The sequence below is a fragment of the Bos indicus x Bos taurus genome, chromosome 25, assembly GCF_003369695.1.
Source record: "Bos indicus x Bos taurus breed Angus x Brahman F1 hybrid chromosome 25, Bos_hybrid_MaternalHap_v2.0, whole genome shotgun sequence".
Lineage (NCBI taxonomy): Eukaryota > Metazoa > Chordata > Mammalia > Artiodactyla > Bovidae > Bos > Bos indicus x Bos taurus.
In genome coordinates, this window is record NC_040100.1 from 6943683 (window position 1) to 6968618 (window position 24936).

The 24936-nt window shown below is 50.4% G+C and overlaps 1 protein-coding gene across 1 annotated transcript; it reads left to right on the forward strand.

The window, feature by feature from the left end:
* The first annotated feature begins 5325 nt into the window (after positions 1–5325).
* Positions 5326–13997, forward strand: SERPINE1 (serpin family E member 1). The gene is made up of 9 exons (XM_027527421.1): positions 5326–5810; positions 6456–6727; positions 7377–7610; positions 8151–8345; positions 8970–9168; positions 10277–10377; positions 10502–10588; positions 11908–11991; positions 12332–13997. Exons 2-9 carry the CDS (start codon positions 6457–6459, stop codon positions 12367–12369), a joined length of 1209 nt encoding a protein of 402 aa, XP_027383222.1. The 5' UTR covers positions 5326–5810; position 6456; the 3' UTR covers positions 12370–13997.
* The last annotated feature ends 10939 nt before the right edge of the window (positions 13998–24936 follow it).

The window sequence follows — 24936 nt, forward strand, 5'->3', positions numbered from 1 at the left end:
CCCGGAGATGAAGATGGGTGGAGAGGGGATGGGAACATTGTCACCCCTTCCCGTCCTGGGCTCTGTGGCCTGCCCCCCTCTGACCCGCCCCAACAGTGCTGCCCTCTGCTTCTTCCTCACAACCAGCATCAGTCCCTCTTCCTCCAGGAAGCCCTCCCTTCACATTCAGAGCTACACCCTGATAGCCCGAGTCTTACCGCTTTGTATACAGATGGTCTGACAGATGGTTCTAATTTAATCATTGCATATATGTTAATCTGTCCCAGGACGTGGGTCTGTGCCTTTGGGGGAGGAAGAATCCTGTGTTTCTCTGAATCAAATCATGGAGTGTTGATTGTCAATAACTGGGCATTTCGGGGAAGACTCACCTAGCAGGCAGGGTAAAATGAAACAGGATGTATCCAGAGAAAGTGCTAAGGAGAGGCTCAGCAATGCGGGGAATGCGGAATGAGTTCTGGTAAAGAGGAAAGAAGTGGATCCGAATTAGACCTCAGCGTACGTGGAGAAAGAAGTGGGAGGAGGTTGGGATCAGGCTAGGGTGGCCCCTGGTGGGGGTGGGGTCTCCCAGGCCTGAGCTACCTCATTCTGACTGCCACTGGTGAGCTCTGCCGGGACACCTACCACAGAAATCACCCACACCATTTGCCCCAGACTTCCTTCTGTGACTACACCGGGTCCCATTTACTCTCTCTGCTTCTTTCTCCCAAGAGAACACGTGCTTTCTTGCCCTGGGGGCCAGGAAGGGTCTCTGGGGCTCGCTGAACACATTGTAAGAGGCCCTTCCAAGAGACCACTGCCCCCCAGTGACCTTCCCCCAGACAAACGAGGATAAATGAGGCATGGCGATGGCCACAGCAAAGTGAAGGGCAAGCACAGAAACGCGAGGGAATTCCTGTAAAAGTGGTTCAGTTGTCATGGGGTGTCAGAGAGGAATCAACAAGACACAGGGGATGTGGGTGGCAGAGAAGGGGCCAAAGAACCAAAACTAGAAAAGTAGGCCAAACTCAGCCTAGCTTTTACCAGCTGATAAAACAAGCCCACCTCCTTCCTGGTATGCTGGAGTGTTCAAGACTTGGGTCACGTATCCGTAGGGTCCACATGTGACCCTGCAGCCCAGGGAGGAAAATCTTCCCAGGATCTAAAGACTGAGAAAGGGGGCTTTCCCTGACAGCCTAGTGGTTTAGAATCTGCCTGCCAATGCAGGGGACACAGGTTCGATCCCTGGTCCGAGAACTAAGGTCTCAGATGTTACAAGCCCGTGCACCACAGCTACTGAAGCCTGCGCTCTAGAGCCCGTGCTCCACAACAAGAGAAGCCTCCACAATGAGAAGCCCGCACACCCCAACCAGAGAGTACCCCTACTTTGTCACAAGTAGAGCAAAAGAAGCCCGCGCAGCAGTGAAGACCCAGAACAGCCAAAAATAAATAAACACTTTTAAAAAATAATACAGCTTGCAAAATCAGTCAGTGGAGAGCATGTCAGGACTCACATGAAATCGGGGATCTGGCCTGAAATGGACAGAGGGGCTGGCAGCCTTTCTCTTGGGTAACCAGCCAGTCCACTTCCTAAGGCCTTCCATCCACTCTGCTTATCACAGAAAGAAGTCAAAATATGTAACCCAGGCGCTTGCCTAAGGCAAGAATTAACAGCTCAAGTTGTCTGGGTTTCTGTCATGCTTCTGCCCCAACTGGGAGCGGCTGCCTCTTAGTGAGAGACTGGAACATGCCAGACACAATATTTCATTTCATCTTCACAACAAGCCTGAAGGGTGGGAATCGGTGTCTGTCTAACGAAAAACTTCTGTCTACCTACCCACCTGCACATAAAAACCCTGATGCCTGCAAAGTTCAGTTCTGCCCAAAGACGCATAAATAGCTAAGTGTCAGAGCCCTGGCCAGGCCAGGTCAGTGGGTACTACTGCTCTCTCGTTTATGGGAGGTCGCTGTGTGGCCTCACACATATCACCCTGCAGATTCAAAGGACCGGACCAGATGGTTCTTAGAGCCCTCCTGCTCTGAGACTCTGCGACATAAGTGGAGAAGAAAAGCTTCCCATGGCGGAGGCATTCCTATTTTCCTGTTTCGGGAATGTAAGATGGATGGCGAGAAGTGGGGGCTGGAGAAGGCAGAAAGGAGAGGGGCTCCATGGAATCGGACTAGGGGGGCAAGTCAGGCTTGGCGCCACTGTGAGGGGGGACCCTGGATGGGCCTAGGCTGTCCCAGGGCCGTGATCTTCAACAAGAAGAGGCAGACACAGAGCCCTGGCCTCTGCTCACTCTTACGAAGCAGGGAGAGGAGGGCTGGCGAGAGCCCAGCCCAAACATAGGCTATTTTGGGCCCTGTGATGTTTGGAGAGCAACCAGGCCAGAAATAGCGCTGTGAATTAGCAGGACCCCAGCCTCCTGCCACCCCCGGCTCTCCCAGTGAAATCACCAAGAATCGGGAGGCCGGCTCCAACATTCCAGAGAGCCTGTGTAACTGGCAGGAGGCCCCTCCTCTCCCCAAGGAAGGCCCGGAGCAGAGAGAGCCTTTGACTGTAAAAGGGATTCTGCACACGAGGACGAGGGCGAGGGAGAGAGGGACTGAGTCACAGAGAGCAGAGTGGGAGAGTGGGGAGAGATCTCATGGGGCTGAGACTAGAGGAGACCACCGCGGGGTGGGGTGGGGGGTGATGAGGGTCCCCAGTGGATGGAGGAGTGAGCAGAAGAGGTAAGAGCAGGGGAGTCTCGGAGGCAGAGAAAGGGAAAGTGAAAAAGAGGCGGGTGGCTGGGACTCAGAGAGCAAATGGGGAAAGAGGAAGAGCAGAGAGCCAAGAGGGCAGCCAGAGGGCAGGAGATGAAGAGTTGGAGGGGAGACCCAAGGCAATAACGGAGCCAGGGCTGCAGGGGTGGGAGGGGCGGGGGCAGGCCTGGGGACAGTCAGACTCAACAGAAAGCGTTGAGTCTGGCCTTGTCACGAACCACCTGCAGTTGGAAACAGCTTTCCTAGTTAGCTACAACTGGAACTTCCCTGAGCAATCCACAGCCGTGTAACTCATCCTCTTATCTCTGATTCTCCGGGAATCAGAGATCCAGTTATTTCAACAGCAGGGACTTTTGACCTCTTACAAAAGAGCCAAGGCTTAAAAGAAGTGATGGGGTCACAGCTGTTAGCTTGGGGGGATCAGGGAAAGGATAGAAAGTGACATCCCCTGAGTCAGGCTAGGTTCTAAGGAGGATATTGCTGGGACGTCTACTTTAGGGCCTGCTTCCCCGGTGGCTCAGTGGTAAAGAATTCGCCTGCAATACAAGAGTGTTAGGGGATGCAGGTTTGATCCCTGGGTCAGGAAGATCCCCCTGGAGGAGGGCATGGCAACCCACTCCTGTATTCTTGCCTGGAGAATCCCATGGACAGAGGAGCCTGGCAGGCTCCAGTCCATGGGGTCACAAAAAGTCAGACATGACTGAGCACTCACGCATGTACTGCTTTGGGACAGCGGGCCATCAGGCTGCCCCTGCAGCGGGGAAGGTCTCCCCAGGGCACACCGGGGTGTGGGTGCGGGGAGACGAGGCCATTTCACAGAGAGGAGCGGCAGGGGCCACAGTCAAGTCTGAGTTGAGATCATATGGTGGCCCCAGCTGCTCAGAAAGATGAAAGGACACCATCAGAAAACCCAGCATGGGACCCAGTTGCCCTAGACTTTGCCTCCGCTTCTAATCCACACCCAAACACTTAGATGGGTTCCCTAGTTTGGGAAACAACCCCTTAGTAAGTCAGCCCTTTCTGTTTCCAAAGTAAAAATGTGCTCCTTCTCTCCCCAGCAGGACACAGAGCTGATCCCAGGCGCTGCCCAGGGACAGAATGGCTTTTCTGGAATGACCTCAGAATCATTCAGGTCCAGGGATGGGGACAGAAGCGGTCACGTCCTTGGCAGGGCCCAGGTGATCCCAGAAAACAGCAGGGCCTTTGTGGCCGAGGCCACAGTAGCCCACGGAGGGAGGGATAAGATTCAGCTGAATGACTGGAGAGGCCAGGCAGCGGGGTGCCTGGAGGGCAGGTCCCGCAGACTCTGGACCCGCTGCTCTTCCAACCTGGGGCTTGGCACTCCCAACCCAGACTCTCAGCTCCCTGGTGGAGGGCAAGTCACTGGGGCCTTTCTGGGAGTCGGAGATGGCTGGGGGACTGGACTTCTGCTTTCTCCATCCGAGGGACAGCAGGCGTAACTGCTCTTCCTCCTCGCGGCTAACCACTTTCTCAGGGACTCTGAACCAGACGAAGAAAGAAAGACATAAACAAGAAGCAGTGACCGATGAACAGTCTGCTGGGAACAGGTCAGTGACCCTAACTTTCCAGCTGAGGTTTCCCTTCTCTCCCTGTTACCCGCACCCCCACCTGGATCCCAGGAGCAACGGAGAAAACAAAGGCGGGGGCACAGTGAAAGCGGGAAAGCCCTCCAGCTGTGGTTGCCCTTGGTATCTGTTTACTGAAAAAATCCAACACAAACATCCCCGACACATCCACCCACTTCAGCTTCCTGTGATGCTGCTGTCGGCTGTCTCCATGGATACCACCAGTTGAATCCCACCACCCACACAAAGCATGACAGTGTGTGGACCCTCAAGTCAAGGGCACGAGGTCCCCAGGACCCTTTCAGCCCCACCCTGTCCATGACATTCAGCTACACAGCCAAGGGTGCCTGACCCCACCAGAGCCCTAAACGCAGCAGCCCAATCCTACTCACTAGCCTCCAGCCAATACCCATCATCTGTAGAATTCTTGGGTCACTTTTCCACCCCAAACTCCAGTGCCTTAGCAGCACACTCCACACACCCCGCCATGAATGAACGCTCTTAGTCTCATCTCTGCTCTTGCCACTCCAGCCCTCCCAACGTCTGCGTCTGGAGGAAAAGGTTAGGCAGTATTCCTCCGCAGCCGCAGCAGGCAATTCAGAGAAGTGAAACCTACACCCTGAGCTCCCGATCCCCTGCCAAGGCTTTACCCTTCTGCCCCGGTAAGCCACCACCCCACCCAGCACACCTCAAAACCCAGCCAGACAGAGCTGTTGACACAAAGAGAGCCCTGGGGGCACCGGGAGAGTCTGGACACGTGGGGGAGTCAGCCGTGCCTCACCCGACGGCGGGCGGGCACTTGGCAGAAAAGAGAGAAAGACAGGAGGGAATCCTCATGTCCTAGACAGTCAAAACCCAGACAATCAACAAGGCACGCTGTGTGCCCTCTGGCTTCTGGGATACGGCCAAAAGGAGGGTGGGGTGTTCTTCCCAGTTTAACCAGCGCAGCGGGCTGATGGACAAGGAATTTGCAGGATCTTGAGCTTCTTTGATAACTATGCACTGATCCGACTCTCCCAAGAACAAAGAGGAAGTGTAAACTCTCCCCACGCTGAGGTCTGGGGAACGTAAACCCTGGGTGCCAGGGGTCAAACTGGCTTAACGTCCTGAGACCGAGGGCAGCAAGATCAAGGGTGGCCCTGGGCCCAGGCCACTAGGGTTGGCTCAATTGTTCCAGAGCCCTCTCTCTCTCTCTCTCTCTCACGTACACACACGGAAGCCTCAGCAAGTCCCACAGAGGGAGACGCTGAGAGGGCCAAAAAGTGGGCGGGGTCGAACCATGAGTTAATCGACTTCCGGCTCACATCTGGTATAAAGGGAGGCAGCAGCCTGCAGTGGAGCAGAGCTACTTCTGGTTGAAGGGCAAAGAGCACCGTCCAGAGAGAGCCACACCTCCTTTTCAGTGGAGGAAGGGCTACCACCGTCAACACCCGCAGCGGCAGCAGGAACAAACCGCCCATCCCAAGGCACTGCGAAATTCAGGTAAGAGCAAAGCAAACCCTCTCCATCTCTGTACCTCCGGCTAAGGCAGAGAGCTCCCGTCTGCAGAGTCCCTTCTGTCCGTGGTCCCCAGTGTTCCTCTTTCTTCCCTCGGCCCGGAGACCTGCAGCCCTGAGTTGACCCCCGTTACAGCGGTGATCACAGGGGAGCGGGGAAGATGGTCAGGACACCCCAACAATCCCACCACCCAGAAGCACGGGCCTCGCCTCTCTAGGACCCTCTCCATGGAAGACATTCCCCCCTTCCCAGCTCAAGAAAGGGGTTTTTCACGCCTGTTAACTTGAATAAAACAACAATTGTGAAAGCATTATAAAAGAATTAGGAAGCATCGTGTAAATCACAGATGCTATTATAATTTAGCCTTTCAGCCTCCTGGAAGGGAAGGGAGATGCCACCGGGCTCCAGATTGCCACAGGTGAAAACGCACTCAAGATTCCCCAGGGCTGAGACAGAGGGGGAAAGGCTCAGGATCTGAACCCACCGCGGTTTCTATCTTGCCCGCTTGTTCACGTTACATGCCAGCGACAAACATGGGAGCCTGGCCGTGGCTGGGCTGCCATCACCCCTACTCCCTCTCTGTCCTTTCAGAACTATCCACCTCATCCAATCTTTTCCCACTGGTTCCAGGATGCGGATGTCTCCGGTCTTTGCCTGCCTCGCCCTGGGCCTGGCCCTCATCTTTGGTGAAGGGTCTGCCTCCTACCAGCCCCAGTCTGCGGCGGCCAGCCTGGCCACAGACTTTGGAGTGAAGGTGTTTCAGCAGGTGGTGCGGGCCTCCAAGGACCGCAACGTGGTTTTCTCACCCTATGGGGTGGCCTCAGTCCTGGCCATGCTGCAGCTGACCACAGGAGGAGAAACCCGCCAGCAGATCCAAGAGGCAATGCAATTCAAGATTGAAGGTGAGAGACGACGGGGCAGAGAGGGAGGCGGGCACTCAGGGACTCTTCCCAGGACAGGGGTGTAGCTAACCAGAAGCAGAGGGAGGGCTGACCCCGGCTTAGTGAGCCAACCCCTGTCCTGCCAGCCCACAGGGATGGACCACTGCATCTCCTTCCCACCACATCTCATGTCACTTGGCTCTTGGCCAGTCACAAGGTACATGAGCCAGTGGATCTGGTGTAAAATGGCCCTGCCTCACTACTCCTGCACTTTGTGATCTTAACCCCTCTGAACCTCAGTTTTCTCATCTGCAAAAGGGGAACAGAGTATCTACCACATGGGGCTGTTGTAAGGATTAAATCCAAAATGATGCATGTGAAAGGCCTACCTAGCATAACTATTATTGTTATTAAAAGAAGAAGGTTAGGGTTTATAACTTAAAAACAGATAAAAATATTCTAAGCCAAAGCAAGGGTTAGGACCCGCGATTTTTGAGGAAAAGAGGGAGATGCAGGAGAGGTTAAGATTTGGAATAAAATCTCCCTTCAGAGACCCTTGGGGGAGCAGAAGAGTTCGTCCATGTGGGCAGGTTTGGGGGAAGTCGGCCCTGCTGGGAGCCCTGGGTTCAAGAGGAGCTTAATGTGTCTTTCCCTCCCTGTTTTGGCCCAGAGAAGGGCATGGCCCCTGCCTTCCACCGACTGTACAAGGAGCTCATGGGCCCGTGGAACAAGGATGAGATCAGCACAGCCGATGCCATCTTCGTGCAGCGGGACCTAGAGCTGGTCCATGGTTTCATGCCCAACTTCTTCAGGCTGTTCCGTACCACGGTCAAGCAGGTTGACTTCTCTGAAGTGGAGAGAGCCAGGTTCATCGTCAACGACTGGGTGAAAAGACACACAAAAGGTGAGCAGGCAGAGAAAGGCGGGCGGTCCCAGGGCCTGCAGAGACGGGGGTTCAAGTCTCAAGCGTCCTGACCCCTCCCTTCCAGCACCTTCTGCTCTGTGGACAGAAGGTCAAGTGCCTTAAGAATCAAAGCATCTTGTTTTTTCCATAATTAGACTTGCCCTCTGAACCACCTCTAAAGGCATCCCTAAAAAGTACTGTGAGATGTTATAAGAACAGTAATAACCCATGGCAGGAGGCAAACACAGCCCTTCAAGATTACAGCTTAGGGAACAAAGTAAGGGGAGACTTACATTTCCAGGTCTGATCCTAGACAGGATCCCAGGACCAAGGCAGTGTGGTGAGCTGGAAGGCTTTCTGAGACACTTAGGAAGATGGAACGGGTTGACAGCAGCTAGACTGGTTCACTAAACCTTACCCAGTCCATCTTCTGATGGGATCCCTTCTGACACATGTCCATTTGAGGACTGGGAGCTCAAGGGAACCATCTAAAAAGATTAAAACAATATCCAGCCTCCTGATCACCTGGATTTCCCATAGGCATGATCAGCGACTTACTTGGTGAAGGGGCTGTGGACCAGCTGACACGCCTGGTCCTGGTAAATGCCCTCTACTTCAACGGCCAGTGGAAGATGCCCTTCCCAGAGTCAAACACCCACCACCGCCTCTTCCACAAGTCCGATGGCAGCACCATCTCTGTGCCCATGATGGCTCAGACCAACAAGTTCAACTACAGTAAGTGCAAGACTCTCCCTTCTCCAGGTCCCACAATGACTGAACCTCATCCCTGGGGTGGTCCACTCCAAGGGAGGAGAAACCCTAGAACACACCCCAGCTGCAACAAACACTCCCCAAGTAGGAGACACGGGGATTATCGGAGCAGCAGAAAGTAGCTGTATCTTGTGCAAGATGAAGCTGAAATCCAGAAATTACCTTAGGATCCCACTTGACCACTTGATACAGTCTCTCATCTTCATGTGGTTCTGGTGTGATAACCTGGGCTTCCCAGATCCCCCTGGGGAAGAGCTATGTGAAGGCTGAGATTCAGGAGGTGGGGATCGGAATGCATTAATAGCTGGAGATTGGGGAGAAGGGTGTGAAGGTAAAGAAGGCCAACCAGAGACAGAACGCCCAGAAGACACTGAACGGGCAGAAGAGAAGCCAAGTGGAAATAAAAACACTGAACAGGAGAGTGCTGGTGGTGGTGGTGGGTGCGTGGGGAGCCTCAAAAGCCAGGATGGAGAGCTGGCTTCCAGAGAGGATGGAGGGGCCGGGAGGACTAGTGGGAAAGCCAGTGCTGGGTTAGAATCAACAGGAGCTGGAGTTATTGCCAATGCTCCATCTTGATGTCTTTCCCAGCTGAGTTTACCACCCCCGACGGCCGTTACTACGACATCCTGGAATTGCCCTACCACGGGAACACTCTCAGCATGCTCATTGCTGCCCCCTATGAGAAGGAGGTGCCGCTCTCTGCCCTCACCAGCATTCTGGATGCTGAGCTCATCAGCCAGTGGAAAGGGAATATGACCAGGCTGACCCGCCTCCTGGTTCTGCCCAAGTAAGCCATCCCTTGCTCTAGTCCCCTCTGCTTGCCCCCTCCCCCCTCCTCTGGCTCCCTGCTGTTGCCACACACGCACCCCCCACCCCACGTGGAGTTTCCCAAACCTCCTGACGTTTTCAGGGCAGCGAGCTGCTGCGTGGGTGCGGATGGGGCACACTCTGGCCTGGGTTTGATTAAGATTCCGCTCATCTTCCCTCTTGCGGTGGAGGACAGCGGGGGTGGGGGTAGGGGGCAGCTTTTCGAGACCATGCCACGTCCACCACCCCCTGAATACCCAGCAAAAGCTAGCCAGAGGAAGAGCCGGAGAGATGATGGGAGGTGGGGGGCTGGGGAATGCATTGGTCCTCACCCTTTTATGAACACCCCTCACTCCCACCTCCATCTCTTCAAGTCGACATCCACACAATGGAGACAAAAAGAATCACTTGTGCAGATGAAACAAGCCTGAACTCTAGCTTCTAGCTGGCTTGCCATGAAGCAGATTTTTAAAATTCTTCTGCAGAAGTGAAGAGGGTGCTGGAGGCTGAGGCTAGGTCCATCTCAGAATCGTGGGGAAGCCTCCCTCTATGCCGACCCCACATTTCCAGATGCCATAATGCCAGGCTTAGGGAAAGAGGACAATTTAGTTGGTTAGCACGCCCTCTCTCTCTCTCAAAGAACGGAGGTAATTAGTCGTGCCCTGGTGGGAGGCAGAGCGAGCTCCCCAGAGCCTCGCTGCTGGAGTCCTCTTTGAGCTCAACTCTCAGAAACACAAGCTACAGACCAGATTTCTGTTCAGCTAGCCTTTGCAGGGGAATTTGCCCTTCCCCACTCCCACCCCAGTCAGACTGAACACAATTGTGCTGCAACCACTGCCTCATTTGAGGAAAGTAATTAGTCACAGGTTTGAGGGGGTGGGGAGCTTGCAGAAGAAATGTTCATTAGTATCAGAATCTTCCCAGCAAGAAGAGAGACCTTGCCAACAGACCTGAAAGAAAAACAAGCCTCCCACCTCTGCGTTCACATCAGTCCCCCTCCTGCTGGTCTCTGTGTGTGTAGGGGGCAGGGACACCCGGTAAGGCTAGAGGTGGCCTGAGCTGGAGCCATGTCCTGCTGCTGTGTGTAGGTTCTCCCTGGAGACCGAAATCGACCTCAGGAGGCCGCTGGAGAATTTGGGAATGACCGACATGTTTAGGCCGAGCCAGGCGGACTTCTCCAGTTTTTCAGGTAAGAGGTTTCCCTTTCCTTTTCTTCCCCTGGTGGACAGTGGGGTCTCCCGAGGACAGAGGAGCTTCCCCCCTCACCCCCGAGGACCAAGGCTAATGCGCCCTGGGGTCCACCTCCATTTCAGATCAAGAGTTTCTGTACGTGTCGCAGGCGCTGCAGAAGGTGAAGATTGAGGTGAATGAGAGCGGCACGCTGGCGTCCTCCTCCACAGGTGAGTCAGGCTCAGGTGAGGCCTGGCGAGTCTCAGCCCCAGGCTTCCATGAGGGGCCATGATCTGGTACCCACACCCGGGGTGCACTGGAAAGACCCCACTGCTGCTGCTGTTAAGTCGCTTCAGTCGTGTCCAACTCTGTGCGACCCCATAGACGGCAGCCCACCAGGCTCCGCCGTCCCTGGGACTCTCCAGGCAAGACCACTGGAGTGGGTTGCCATTGCCTTTTCCAATGCATGAAAGTGAAGAGTGAAAATGAAGTCGCTCAGTTGTTTCTGACTCTCAGCAACCCCATGGTCTGCAGCCTACCAGGCTCTTCCGTCCATGGGATTTTCCAGGCAATTCCATGGGATTTTCCTGGTAGAACAGGGCTTCCTGTGTGGAGAGCATTACCATTACCTGATCCCACTAGAAAATGGGCCTGCTTTCCCCAGGACCCCTTTCCCTCCCCACTGGCTCTGAAGTCCCCCTGAATGGGAGGTCCTGGCTTGCTCTCAGAGTGGCCAGTCGACTTAAAGGCGCTTGCCTCCGAAATGCTTGAAAGAGTTTAGATAAACCCACCTTTGAGTGAGTGGGCTTTCCTTGTGGTTCAGCTGGTAAAGAATCCGCCCGCAATGCAGGAGGCCTGGGTTTGATCCCTGGGTTGGGAAGATCCCCTGAAGAAGGAAAAGGCTACCCACTCCAGTATTCTGGCCCGGAGAATTCCATGGATTGTATAGTCCACGGGGTTGCAAAGAGTCAGACATGACTGAGCGACTTTCACTTTCACTACTCCAGTGAGTAGCTGCTAGATCTCTACCCAACTGCCTTAGAGGACATCCTGACACTTCTGGCTTCACATTACGGGCTCGGTAGTCGTGGCACATGAGCTCAGTTGCTCCGCGGCTTGTGGAATGCTCCCGGACCAGGGAGCAAACCCATGTTCCCTGCGTTGGCGAGCAGATTCTTATGCACTATGCCACCAGGGACGTCCCTGCTATGATTATTTGGCTTCCCAGGTGGCACTGTGGTAAAGAACCCGCCTGCCAATGCAGGAGACGCAAGTTCAATCCCTGGATTGGGAAGATCCCCTGGAGTAGAAAATGGCAACCCACTTCAGTCTTCTTGCCTGGAAAATCCCATGGAAACAGAAGCCTGCTGGGCTACAGCCCATGGGGTCACAAAGAGTCGGATATGACTGAGCACACACCACCAGGAAACAACAGAGCCTCCCAAACCACCCCCCAACCCCCAGCGCTGGTGTTACTGGCTCACTTGTGATCGATGCAGGCGCCAGCGCCCACACCTTCTGCTCTAAGATTCTGTCCTGTCTCTTCCAGCCCTTGTAGTCTCAGCCCGAATGGCCCCCGAGGAGATCATCATGGACAGACCCTTCCTCTTCGTGGTGCGGCACAATCCCACAGGTGAGCGGGGACCTGAGAGACCCCGCCACTCTCGGCGCCCCCTCCCCATTCTCCTGGACTCGGGTACCATCCAGGCAGGTGTAGACGCCCCCACTTCCCCCAAGAGGACTCCAGGCAGTGAATCACGGCTGTGTTCCCCTTCCACTTCTTGGAGGGGAGTGCTCTTTCTCCAGACAGGGTGCTCGTCTGTCCCTCAGTTCCAGCTTAGTCACTAGAGCAGCTGTGCCTCTGAACACTCACTCTTGTCCCCATTATCTCAGTTCATCCATAAACACCGAGCTGGGTGAGCTGTCCCCCGCCTCCCCCCACTTCTCATCTCCTGTGATGCTTCCGTCCTCAGGAACTGTCCTGTTCATGGGCCAAGTGATGGAACCCTGACCATGGGGAAGGCAGCCCTCATCTGGGACAGAATGGAGATGTCCAAGAGGAAGAAAGTCCGGAGCAAAGAATTTTTATTAATTCATTTTTCTGGAAAAAGAGAAGATGTTTATTTATTTATTTTTCCATGGTAAATTCTTTTGAATCTGCCTCTTAGACCTAACTTTGGGCTCTCTCAGGAGGGGCAAAGAGGACCTTTGAGTTAAACCCTCCAATGGAGACCCTGGGAAAGACTGGGAGGCATAACACCCAGCCGGCCTCCCAACTGGACTGTAGGACTCCCAGGACTGCTGGCCCAGCTGCTTCTGCCCATCGTTCTGCCTGGTTCGGTTTTGGGTCCTGGATCCCACCGAGGCCCTGGTAGGATGGCACCACAAGGCCTACATGAAGGAGCTTTTGTGTGTTCACTAGAAATGTGTGTTCCGGTCACGTTGCTGTCATTCTTGCACTGTCTGCCACTGCTGAGAAGGCTGGCAGCAGGCCCGAGAAGGCCAAGGCGAGAAACACCCTTTCATGCCAAGGTCCATCTGTCCCCAGCTCCGAGGTTTGAGACCCACCCAGGCCTGGCTGCTCCCTCCCCAGGAAACAGTGTGTATATATTATTTTAGAGTGTAGATGACTTGTTTACTCAGAGAAGCAGGTTTCTGCTTCCCACAAACTTTATGTTGCAGAAACGCAAGGAGAGACAAGGTGTGTGCCTGGTTCTTTGGCTCCCATCTCCTGGTGGGGAGGGTGAGATGCCAGGGGTGTGCCTGAATATTTATCACATCCTTGTCCTTGTGTGCTTGGGAGAAAGAAAGGTCTACTGAGAAAACAGATTATTTAGCCTTGTTCACCGTGTTCCCTTTGGGGGGTCTGTGTCGCCGCATCTCAGGAGAGGCCTCTTGACTGTCCCTCCCCTCCACCAGGTGGCAAGCCTCCCGGGGCCCACACTGCCACCTGGCGGAGGCCCAGCGCCCCCGCGCCTCTCCTTTCCTCGATTTTCCACCCGATGGAGCCGCGTCCCTGGCAGGACCATCCAACTTCGGCTCACTTTTAGGGACCGAAAGGATGTGGTGGGTGAAGGGAGACGGAGTGGTTTCAAAATTTTCCAGTATATTTAGGAGCGGGAGTGCAAGGGGCTCCACGACCTAGCAGGACAGAACTTTCCCCAATTACAGGGTGACTCACAGCCGCACTGGTGACTCATTTCAATGTGTCATTTCCGGCTGCTGTGTGTGAGCGGTGGACGCGTGAGAGAGAGAGAGAGAGAGAGAATGAGAGAGACGGCGAGCTCGGGCTCAATTACCTCCGGCAGATAATCTTTCTGACAGCCAGCTAGCTGAGGGGGTACAGAGAGAGGACCGATTTACTGAAGAATTGCACAGAGATGCCGAATGAATGTAACCTAATAGAACCCTAATCACCCCGCTGTGCCCTTCAGCGAAAACTCTCCCTTCTTTGTGTGTATGTTTTGTTTTGTTTTTCTTTTTTCTTGATGCACTGGACAGTGACAGCCACACTCAGTACCCCCACGTGTGGGGTCCATGGCTCTTGAAATTGCTTTTTCACTTTTGATATAGAAGCAAGTAAAAAAAAATGTTTTTTAAAAATTAATAATAAATAAATAAAAAGAATATTCCAAAATAGTCCTTGGCCATGACTTTCCTTGTTTCACACAGCACAAAATCCAGACCCTATCAGTTTACAGACTTGATGAGCTGGGATCTTTATGAAACACACACCCGCAAGGGGCAAGGCACACCGACCTGCCGTGGGTGAATCTGCAGGGCTGGCCACCGGACCCTGCAAGAAGACCCCCGGGGGGACACATTGTGTAGGATGGGCTTCTCCCTTTGGGCCTCATCCTTGAAAAGAAAAGAGGGACTTCCTCGGTGGTCCAGTGGTTAAGACTCTGTGCTTCCACTGCAGGGGGCGTGGGTTCCATCTCTGGCTGGGGAAGATCCCACATGCCGCCTGGCATGGCCAAAAAAAAAAGGAAAGAGGGTTCCCCAGACACCTGCCACCCACCCAGACACCCCTTTTCACTGTCCCTGTCACTTCCCATTCTGTTCATTTCTTTCCCCACCAAATGTTCTCATCCTCCCCGTACCTACCCCACTCTCCATTTCTCAAAACACAAACCAAATCCATTTCCTCCACCCTGGATTCCCAGTGGATCCAGTCAACATCGTCGCTCTCTACTTGGCAAGTACTCACCTTCCTTTTTCCTGGTGTGTAATGGTGCTTGCATGTACGCTCTTTAATTTGGGGTGTGTATGTTATCCTCCCCACCCCCATCGACATGTCAGGTTCTTTGAACGGAGGCTCTTTTGTTACATAGATTGTTAATATCCTCCTTAAAATGTTATCCTGAACAGTCCTTTATTGTCTTCTTCCAGTATCTTGAAGGCTCTTGCCACGGGACCTTCTTCCCCCAATTATTTTCCATTTATATATTCCACAGGAATTTTTAAATGGAAAAAATACCAAGAACTAGCTCTCAAATCAGGTGCTCTCCAGCTCCAGAGCCCTAAAGATGGGACTGATAGGCCCAGCCCCCGGGAAACTTGGATCATGTCTTAATAGGAACCCATTCTTGTCCCAGGGCTGTTGGTCAAAATATTGTCTGGTAGTTAAGCAGTAGTGAGCTTTCCATCACTGGAAGTGTTCAAGGACAGCCAAGATGACCTGCTGGTGGGCATCATTCAGCAGTCAGGGTAGAGGAGGTGAGTTTTTTTTTTAATGATAAGGAATTCCTTCTCATACTAAGACATTTGAACAGTTTGAAAGGGTAGAAGTGGATTGTTGATTGACATTTTGTTTCCTGGCTTAAAAAATATGTCATTGCTGTTACCAAGAATGCAGAGATGGACATCCTTGTACCTTCATCCCCCTGGATGTGTGCTCCCATATCCATAAGATAACTTCCTAGCAATGGGATTAAGTGTCTCTTAAGAACCTCCCAATCCCACAAGTATGTGATTCTGGTCACACAAACATCTTCAAATGGTATACAAAACAATTTAAAGTGACCATTTTGCCTGGTATGAATCTTACCTTTTCTGAAGCTTAAAAAAGCCTTCACAACTCTCCTAACTAAGTGCACCGCCATGAATAAAGACAGACTTTAGGACTTCCCTGGTGGTCCAGTGGCTAAGACTCCGAGCTCCCAATTCGAGGGGCCTGGGTTCGATCCCTGGTCGGGGAACTAGATCCCACGTGCCACAGCTAAATTTGCCTGTTGAAACTAAAAAGATCCTGCATGCCGCAACCAAAACGTGGCACAGCCAAATTAAAAAAATAAAAAATAAAAAGATAGACTTCAGATCTTGAACTAAAAGAAGCTTCACATTATAATTTTCCCTAAAATTATGTTAGCCTGCCTTGGAGCAAACTTTGATTATAATGTTCTGGAGAGTAAATCCAGAAAGAGTCTTCATTCATCGCCTCCCTCCTCAATCATTCAGCATGTACTAAGGCTTTCTTACTACCCGTGCCATTCCTGTTTCCCTCCCAAGGGTCAGTCCAGGGGCATCCTTGGGTGTCTCCAACATGATGTACCAGGATGTTCCGAGGAGATATGGTTGTCACATCTCCTTGTGGATTCCTCTCTTTACATTTCAGGCTGTCTTGTCTCCCATGAGGCTGTTGCAGTAAGAGGGGCCCCACAGTGGAATCAAGCCTGGAGGGGGAAGTCTTCTTTTCTCCTTAAAAAGCCAGTGGGAATCAGGGCAAGACCCAGAAGAAAGAGGCCAAGGGTGAGCAGCTCCCCAAACCTACTCTCAGCTTTATTTTTTTTTATTAAAATTTGTTAATAATAAGTTTATTATTTCTGGCTATGCTGGGGCCTCGTTGCTGAGCTTGGGCCTTCTCTAGTCGTGGTGAGCGGGGGCTACTCTCTACTTGCATAGCACAGGCTCTAGGCCCTCACTTAGTAGTTGTGGCACATGGGCATACTCACCGCAAGGCATGCGGGATCTTCCCGGACCAGGGATCAAACCGGTGTCCCCTGTACTGCAAAGCAGATTCTTAACCACTGGGCCACCAGGGAAGCCCTTAAAATTTATTTTGTCATTTATTTGGCTCCATTGGGTCTTAGTTGGGACTTCCCAGGTGGCTCTAGTGGTAAAAGAAACCATCTGCCAATGCGGGAGACATAAGAGACGTGGTTTTGACCCCTGGGTCAGGAAGACTCCCCTGGAGGAGGGGATGACAACCCACTCCGCTATTCTTGCCTGGAGAATCCCATGGACAGAGGAGCCCGGCGGGTTATAGTCCATGGGGTCGCAAAGAGTCGGACACGACTGAAGCGACTTAGCACGTACGGTCTTAGTTGTGGCACATGGGCTCTAGAGTGGGCTGGCTCAGGAACCCCACGATATAGAGGATCTTAGTTCCCTGACCAAGGATCGAACACGTACCCCCTGCATTGAAAGGCAGATTCTTAACCAGTTGGACCGCCAGGGAAGTCCCTACTCTGTTTTGGATGAGAGATGCTCTCTTTTAACCTCAGTGGCTTCTCCATCTTTCCTTTCCTATTCTCACCGTGCAATTGACAAGCCTGGAAGGGCCAAGATATGACTGCAGAACTAGTGAGGAGGAAAGGCCATAGAGGTTACTTAGCCTCTTCCGAGCTGGCTTAGACCACAGACACAAAGCCTAGACGTGGCGTCATTTAGTTAACAAGATACTTCTATAATGAGACCTGTGCCCAAAACTTCAGCTGGTGCCAAGGCATCCCTCCTACTTCCTGCCTCCTAGACAGATCCTGCTTTAGGCTCACAGCGGGTAGCTGCTCTCATGAAGGCAAAAGTCCAAGAATTCAGGGCACCAGCATCCAGATTTATCTTTTGTCCTCTTTATACCCTGAAAAGATGACCGATATCAGGTGCTAGGCTAGTTGTTGAGGAGTTACCCATCTGAAACAGATCTGCTTAGAAACCACAAGAGCCTCCTTTTTCTGCACAAGATGCTGCTTTCAAAAGCAGGACACATTGTAGCCTTAATTCTGCAGGATGTAGTTCAAACACTGTCCGTACACGCTGAGAAGGCTCAGAAGAAAAGAGTCCTTCAGAAAGGACCTCTTCACCACCGAGGGAGTTCGCTCCAGGAAGTGCCCCAGTTAACAGCCCCTTTTGCTCTTCTTGGATATTTTGAGGACAAAGACCGGGATGCAGCCTCAGAGTGCAAAGCCAGCCCTCCTTGGCTTCACCTGGGCCCCCTCCGTGGCTCTTCCAATCCACCCTTTCTTTATTTCTAGGGATGAAAACCCCACAAGACCTGCCCTGCCTCCATCGTAAAAATGCCGATTTCCTGTTCATCTCACCCAGTGGAAATTTTGTCTGCCCTCGTATAGGCAATGGCTATGGATTCTATAAATCCCTCAATAGTAAAAGGACTCTATCAGAGGGAAACTCGTCAAGGAGACACCATCTGTTTTCCAAATCATTTTTTAAAGGCGGTTCCTCAAATGAGTTTCCTTGTGCTAACTGTAGCAGGCACTTCTGTAGAGACACAGAAGTTGAATCACTCGCCCCAGGCTACCAGGCATTACACTGTACCGCCCTCTCTGTGACATCGGTGAGCCCAGGTCACCCTGAACATACAGGAGGGCTCAAACGCAGCCAGGGTCAAGGGTGCTGCCCTCATGTGTCCATCACTAGGACATCCCGCCTGCACACCTGTGCCTTTCCAGCTTGAACACCAGCGTCCTGAATGCAGCCTTTTGTCCCCTGGCCACCAGAGGGCGCTTTGACTCCAGTGGAAAGTTTCTGAAGCAAAGCAACTGTGGCTTCCACCATCATCTTGCCAAGTTTGAACTCCAATAAATTTAACACGTTTTTCTTTAAACGTGTCTGTATACTGGGGGCTATGAAGCACTTTTTTTGTGTGCAAAGCACTTTTAAAACTGAGCATAAAGTGATGTTTCTTATTATCAAGTACAGGCATACCTTGGAGAGACTCACCTTTGGTTCCAGAATCTCGAAATAAAGTGAGTCACACAGATTTTTCTGGTTTCCCAGTGCATGTAAAAGTTATATTTATACTGTGCTGAAGCCTATTAGGTGTGCAATAACATTATGTCTAAAAAAATGCATGGACTTTACATAATAAAGGACATCTTGCTGTCTGTGACAACACGGATGGCAGGAAGTTGAGGGTATTCTGCTACGTAAAGTAAGTCAGAGAAAGGCTAACACTGTATGGTTTCCTTGTTTGTGGGATCTAAAAAACAAAACCAAGAATAAATGAAAGGAAAGAAAACAAGACAGCACTCACAGATACAGAATAGATTATCTGTTTATGAGAGGGGAAGGAATTCGGAGGGGAAAAAGATTTAAGGGGGTCAATTTTATGGTGGTGGGGCATTAACTAGACTTATTGTGGGGTCCTCTGCAGTGAGTGCCAATATCAAATTATTAGGTCGTACACTTGAAACTAATATAATGTTGCACACCAATTCTACCTCAAAATAAATAAGACACATGTATGGACTTTATTGCTAAGAAATACTAACCATCATAATTTTAATCTCTTTGCTGGTGGAAGGTCTTGCCTTGATGTTCATGGGTGCTAACTAGTCAGGGTGGTGGTTGCTAAAGGCTGTGACGGCTATGACAATTTCTTAAAATAGGACAACAATGATCAACTGCATTGACTCTCTCTTCCCTTCACGATTTCTCCATAGCATGCAGTGCCGTTTGATAGCACTTTACTTATAGCAGAACTTCTTTCAAAATGAGAGGCAATGCCCTCTAACCTTGCCATAACTTTATCAACTAAGTTTATGTAATGCTCTCACTACTTTCTCGTCACTTCAGCCTTCTTCACAGCAACAGCACCAGGAGTAAATTCTATCTCAAGAAACTATTTTCTTTGCTCACCTGGAATAAAAGACTCTTCATCCATTAGTTTTATCTCGAGATTGCAGCAATTCAGTCACATCTTCAGGCTCCACTTCTAGTTCTCTTGCTTTTCCCACTGCATCTATAGTTACAACAGTAATGTCACAGGTCACTGATCGCAGGTCGCCATAACAAAGATCATAGCAATTTCAGAGTTTTAAATTTTGCAAGAATTAGGAAAATGTGACACAGAGATGCAAAGTGAGCAAATATTGTTGGAAAAATAGTGTTAATAGGCTTGTTCAATCTGGGGTTGCTAAAAACCTTCAACTCGTTAAAAAAAAAAAAAACAAAACTCAGTATCTGTGAAGCACAATAAAACAAAGCATAATAAAATAAGGTCTGCCTGCTTCTACAGAGAATAGACACCAAAAAGCTGAAATGCTGTGGGTGGACTGTGTGCTCAGTCACTCGTCATGTCTGATTCTTTGCAACCCCATGGACTGTAACCCACCAGGCTCCTCTGTCCGTGGAATTTTTCAGGCAAGAATACTGGAGCGAGTTGCCATTTCCTACTCCGGGGGATCTTCCCAATCCAGAGATGGAAGCTGAGTCTCCTGCATCTCCTGCATTGGCAGGTAGCTTCTTTCAACTGTGCCACCTGGGAAGTCACTGCAAAAATGGTTGAAAGGAACATTGTAGAAATAGTCACTGGGGTCCAGACTGGAGTGCCAAGGGTCATCAGGACTGGCTGCTTGGTTCAGACTTACAGGATGGATAAGAGGGATTTGGGTCTGTCGGGAGGCCATGGCAGGGCATTCCAGAAAACAATGCGAACAAAATCACGAAGAAAAATAAATAGTAGCAAGGCAGGTTCAAGTCACCGGAGAATGAAGTCCCAAGTCACCAGGGTGGTTTCCAGACTGCTGTCTCCCTCCTCTGATAACCTAGCCAGTGGATCCCCCTTTTTCATACACATTCTCTTAGTCTAACCAAGCAGTCTGATCTTTGTCCCTTGAACAGCCATGCTTTTTGTTACCCTTCATGTCCAAGGCTTAGAGTCTGCAAACTGAGAAAAAGGTAGCTGGGAAACCAAGATATGGGATGGTTTCAGGGGAAGGGAGAAGGAAGGTCCTCATTTTTGGCAAAGGAAGTTTGAGATGACAGTGGAACTTTCCAGTCGGGGAATCCAGTACGTTTATTCAGCCAATGGCGGCACCTGCTGTGTGCCAGGCCCTGTGCTCAGCACAGGAGAAACAGATAATGAAGCCCTGGTGGTCCAGCGGCTAAGACTCCATACTCCTAACGCATGGAGCGGAACCGAGGTTCCGCCTCAGGTTAAGGAACTAGATCTCACCTGGCCCAACTAAAAATACTGCCTGCCATAACAAAGACCCGGTGCAGTCAAATCAGCTATTTTTACAAGAAAAACAAAATGAAGACAGCTTGTCCTCCAGCAGGAATAATAGATATTGGATAGGTACTACTATTTAGAAATTAGAATTTAGCATATTTGGGGTGAGAAGTAAGATTTCAATATCTAGGACTTCCCTAGTGGTCCGGTAGTTAAGAGGCCACCAGCTGCCAGTGCAGGTTAGATTCCTGATCTGGGAAGATCCCATGGGCTTCGAGACAACAGCCCGAGCACCAAAATTACTGAGCACGAGCTCTAGAGTCTCTGAGCCACAACTACTGAAGCCATAACAAGAGAAGCCACTGCAGTGTGCACCACAACTAGAGAAAGCTCCAGCACAGACAAAAATAAATGAATAAGCTAAAATTTAAAAAAATCTAGATGAGGTAACCATGCACACCAGTCATAACTGAAGTCAATCACCAAGCACCGTGAGAGGTGCTGTAAGGAAATAAAAGATGAGTAAGACACCATCCCACGAGGCGCTTCCAAACCAGCTGAACAGGTGGGGCCAACTCGCATGTGTGGCCAACGGACGGTACAACCTGATTACCAAGTTTACCAGTCAGAGTCCTGAGTTACTGGGGACTGAAACCAACCCTGGCTAAATGAAACACAAAAGGAAACTGGGGAGCTCAAGGAACTGTCAGGAGGGCCAGAGAACCAGCAGAAGGTCTCATGCTAGAGACAGTGGCCCACATCACAGATCATGGGATGCCTACAGGGTAGACCTTGCTAGCACAGGACGCTGCCATTGGTGCCACTCCACCTGCGCCCTAGGCTTTGTCTTCTGACCCTCTGCCAGAATTCAGAGGTATTCAAGACCCTTCAGAATTCAAATTCAATACTTTGAATTCAGAATTCAAAATATTCAGGACCCTTACCTGTCCTCATTACCCCATCCCCACCTCATTCCCTCCTGGATCAAAGTCCAGGTTGGTGGATGGACTAGCTGAGTCCAGCAGACAGGCCCATGCTGTGGGCACAAAAAGCAGATTCAAATGCTACACTTCGAGGTTGTGCTACTTCCCCCTGGTATCATCATGTGAGGATTCCCAAACCCTAGGAAAGGGGTTTAGAGCCAGTGAAGTGAAAAAGAATGGCAAACATCTACCACACAAAGTATTCAGGACTCTTAGGAACAGCACACGATAAGGTCCTAATTGCTTAGTTAAAAAAAGAAGAAGTTAAAAAAAACCCGAGATGACTCCAAATGACATCATCAGAGAACAATGATTACTTACAGAATGAGCCAAAAATGGTTGCAGGGAGCATCATCATGAGAGGGAGAAAGACAGATCACAGACTCAGAAATGAAAGGCTTCAGGGGCCATCTGGGCCCCCCTTCTACCCACTGCAGGAACTGCTTCTACAACCAGATGAGGGAAGGCTCAGGGAGGTGTCAGCATGGGCATTGCCAGATAACAATACAAACACCAATCGTACCTATGAAGAAGAATCTCACCTCTTCTATTTTTCCATTTATACAAATGGCACCACTAATCCTTCAGACTCATCTTTGATTCTTCTTCCTCCTCTACTTAGATGAGTTCACAACTTCAATTGATTGGCCCATTACAGGTATCTCTCAAATTTGTCCAACTCCATGGGCTTCCCTCATAGCTCAGTTGGTAAAAGAGACCCTGGTTCTCAATCCCTGGGTTGGGAAGATCCGCTGGAGAAGGGATAGGCTACCCACTCCAGTATTCTTGGGCTTCTCTTGTGGCTCAGCTGGTAAAGAATCCACCTGCAATGCGGGAGACCTGGGCTCAAACCCTGGGATGGGAAGATCCCCTGGAGAAGGGAAAGTATTCTGGCCTGGAGAATTCCATGGACTATATAGGCCATGGGGTCCCAAAGAGTCAGACATGACTAAGTGACTTTCACTTTCACTTTTAATTTCATCTTTGTGTCTAGATTCCCAAAACTGCCTCCTAGACTGGTGGTCCCCAACCTTTTGGGCACCAGGAGCTGGTTTCATGGAAGATAATTTTTCCACAGATGGCTAGGGGTGATTTTGGGATGATTCATGCACATTATAATTACTGTGCACTTTATTTCAATTATTATTACATCAGCTCCACCTTAAGTCATCAGGCATTAGATCCTCGAGGTTGGGGACCCCTGTCCCAGATGATCTTGCAGCCTTCCATTTGTTCTTTCAAATTGTCCGCATATTACTATAAGATTAACCTTCTGAAAATGTTTTCCACCAAGTTATTCACCAGCTTGGACAATCATAATGACTCCCAACTTCCCACTGCATCAAATCCAAACTTACTTGCAGATACAAGTTTATTGGAGCCACTAACTCATAGATTATCTATGTATATCATTCACTAACAATGAAGAAATGTAGTCCACCATCTTCTAGCTAGTTTAAACCACTTAGGTCTATGATTCTACATGAGCAAAACCCATATTTCTAACAATTCTATCATGAATCTTATCTTCTCTGCAGCTAGGCACAGCATATTGAGATAAGGAATTCTAGAAAATGCCATCTTTTCAAGGAGTGTGGGCGCTTACATCTCTGGATCTTCCGCACTTCTTCGGGTTGTTGCCTAGATCTCTTCTTTGCCTCACTTCTCATTACTTCTTTATAAACAACCTTCTCCTCTCCCCCATGAGCACATTTTATTATTTTGCCTTCTGTCCTTCTTACACACTCTGATTCCTTCTTTTCACTCTGTAACAAAGTACCCTTTCTAACTCTAACAACTTACCTTATTGATATTATTTCTGACCTAAAAAAATAACACCAAGATAGTTCAGCCAACATCTATGCCATTGGCAAGCCTATGACATAGGCAGAGGAGAAAAGGACATGAAAAAAAAAGGATGAAGAAAAAGTACTAGAAGAAAGAAGTTGGGAAAAGCAAATAGTAGTAATTACTACTGATATTGCAATATCAACTGTTGACAATGTTTCAGATACTTTCTGCTATTGCTGCTGCTAAGTCACTTCAGTCGTGTCTGACTCTGTGTGACCCCATAGACATCAGCCCACCAGGCTCTCCTGCCCCTGGGATTCTCCAGGCAAGAACACTGGAGTGGGTTGCCATTTCCTTCTCCAATGCATGAAAGTGAAAAAGTGAAAGTGAAGTCGCTCACTTGTGCCCGTCTTAGTGACCCCATGGACTGCAGCCTACCAGGCTCCTCCATACATGGGATTTGCCAGGCAAGAGTACTGGAGTGGGGTGCCATTGCCTTCTCCCTCAGATACCTTCTATCCAGCCTCAAATCAGACCTGCAAGGTTGGTATTGCTATCTTCATTTTTTAAATGAGGAAATGGAGGTTTAAATGATCCACCCAAGACTGTACATCAGGTAAGGGTCAGAGACCAGATTGCATTGCAGGTGAATTAAGCCCACCCTCTTGCAACTAAAGCATATGACCTCCATAAAAAAGGGTAAGAAGAAAAGAACACAAAGGGAAGACAGGTAGGGCCTTACCAACAATTTCTTCAAGTGCTACTCAAAAATAATAGCATCATTAGTTACCAACAATTGTCTAGAAATATACCATTAAGCTTTTGGCATGACAAACTTTAAGATTTCCTCTTATCCATTTATATGCAAAGTCCTTTAGCTAGTCCTTTAGCACACACTCACACTTGCAAATCCTCTCAAAAAACATGTATTGCAATTTACCTCCGTCTCATCTTTACACTCGTGTCTGGGTTACACTGTCCCTTTTTAGCTTTGACCCATGCTAACTTTTCAAGATTTTCTTTATTTTTTCCTCTTTCTTTCCTCTTAATCATGTTTCTCCTCTTCCTTACATCACTTTTCTATCAGCTTCTCCTCTTCTCTTTTTATTTCTTGTCTGCCTCATTACCTACACCTTTCTCTTACTTTGAGTGTTGTTGCATCCAGCAGGTTCTCAGTAGGTATCTGTTTTGAGCTCCATACTTTTCTCATGCCTGCCCCACCACCACCCTTTGTCTTTGCCTTCCTCGTCTTTCCTCCTTCTCTACAGATAGTTTCCACCCTGCTCCCTCTCAATCGCCCACACCCCTTCCATTAAATCACCCTACTTCCTCACAAACTCCAGGGGTCATCTTATCCACCTCTCACCCCTTTTCCCGCCTTTTCCCCCCTAGGTTCTAAAGCGCGAGGACCTCATTGTCCTCCTCCTTCATCTTCCAACCAGCCCACAAGACAGCCTTGTTACCATGACGACAGGGCTACTCAAAGCTGAAGTCAAAGACCTGGTTGCCATGGCCACCGCTTCTCCGCCTCCGGCCCCGCCCGCGCGCCGCGCAGCGTCGGCGCCTGCGCAGTACGCAGCGCATAGGTCCCCGGCGCCCGGGCGGACGGGGC

Coding starts and splice junctions, on each gene's coding strand:
- SERPINE1 (XM_027527421.1), top strand. CDS start 6,457: ATGCGGATGTCTCCGGTCTTTGCCTGCCTCGCCCTGGGCCTGGCCCTC. Junction 9,169..10,276: donor CGCCTCCTGGTTCTGCCCAA/GTAAGCCATCCC, acceptor TGCTGTGTGTAG/GTTCTCCCTGGAGACCGAAA. Junction 10,589..11,907: donor GCTGGCGTCCTCCTCCACAG/GTGAGTCAGGCT, acceptor TGTCTCTTCCAG/CCCTTGTAGTCTCAGCCCGA.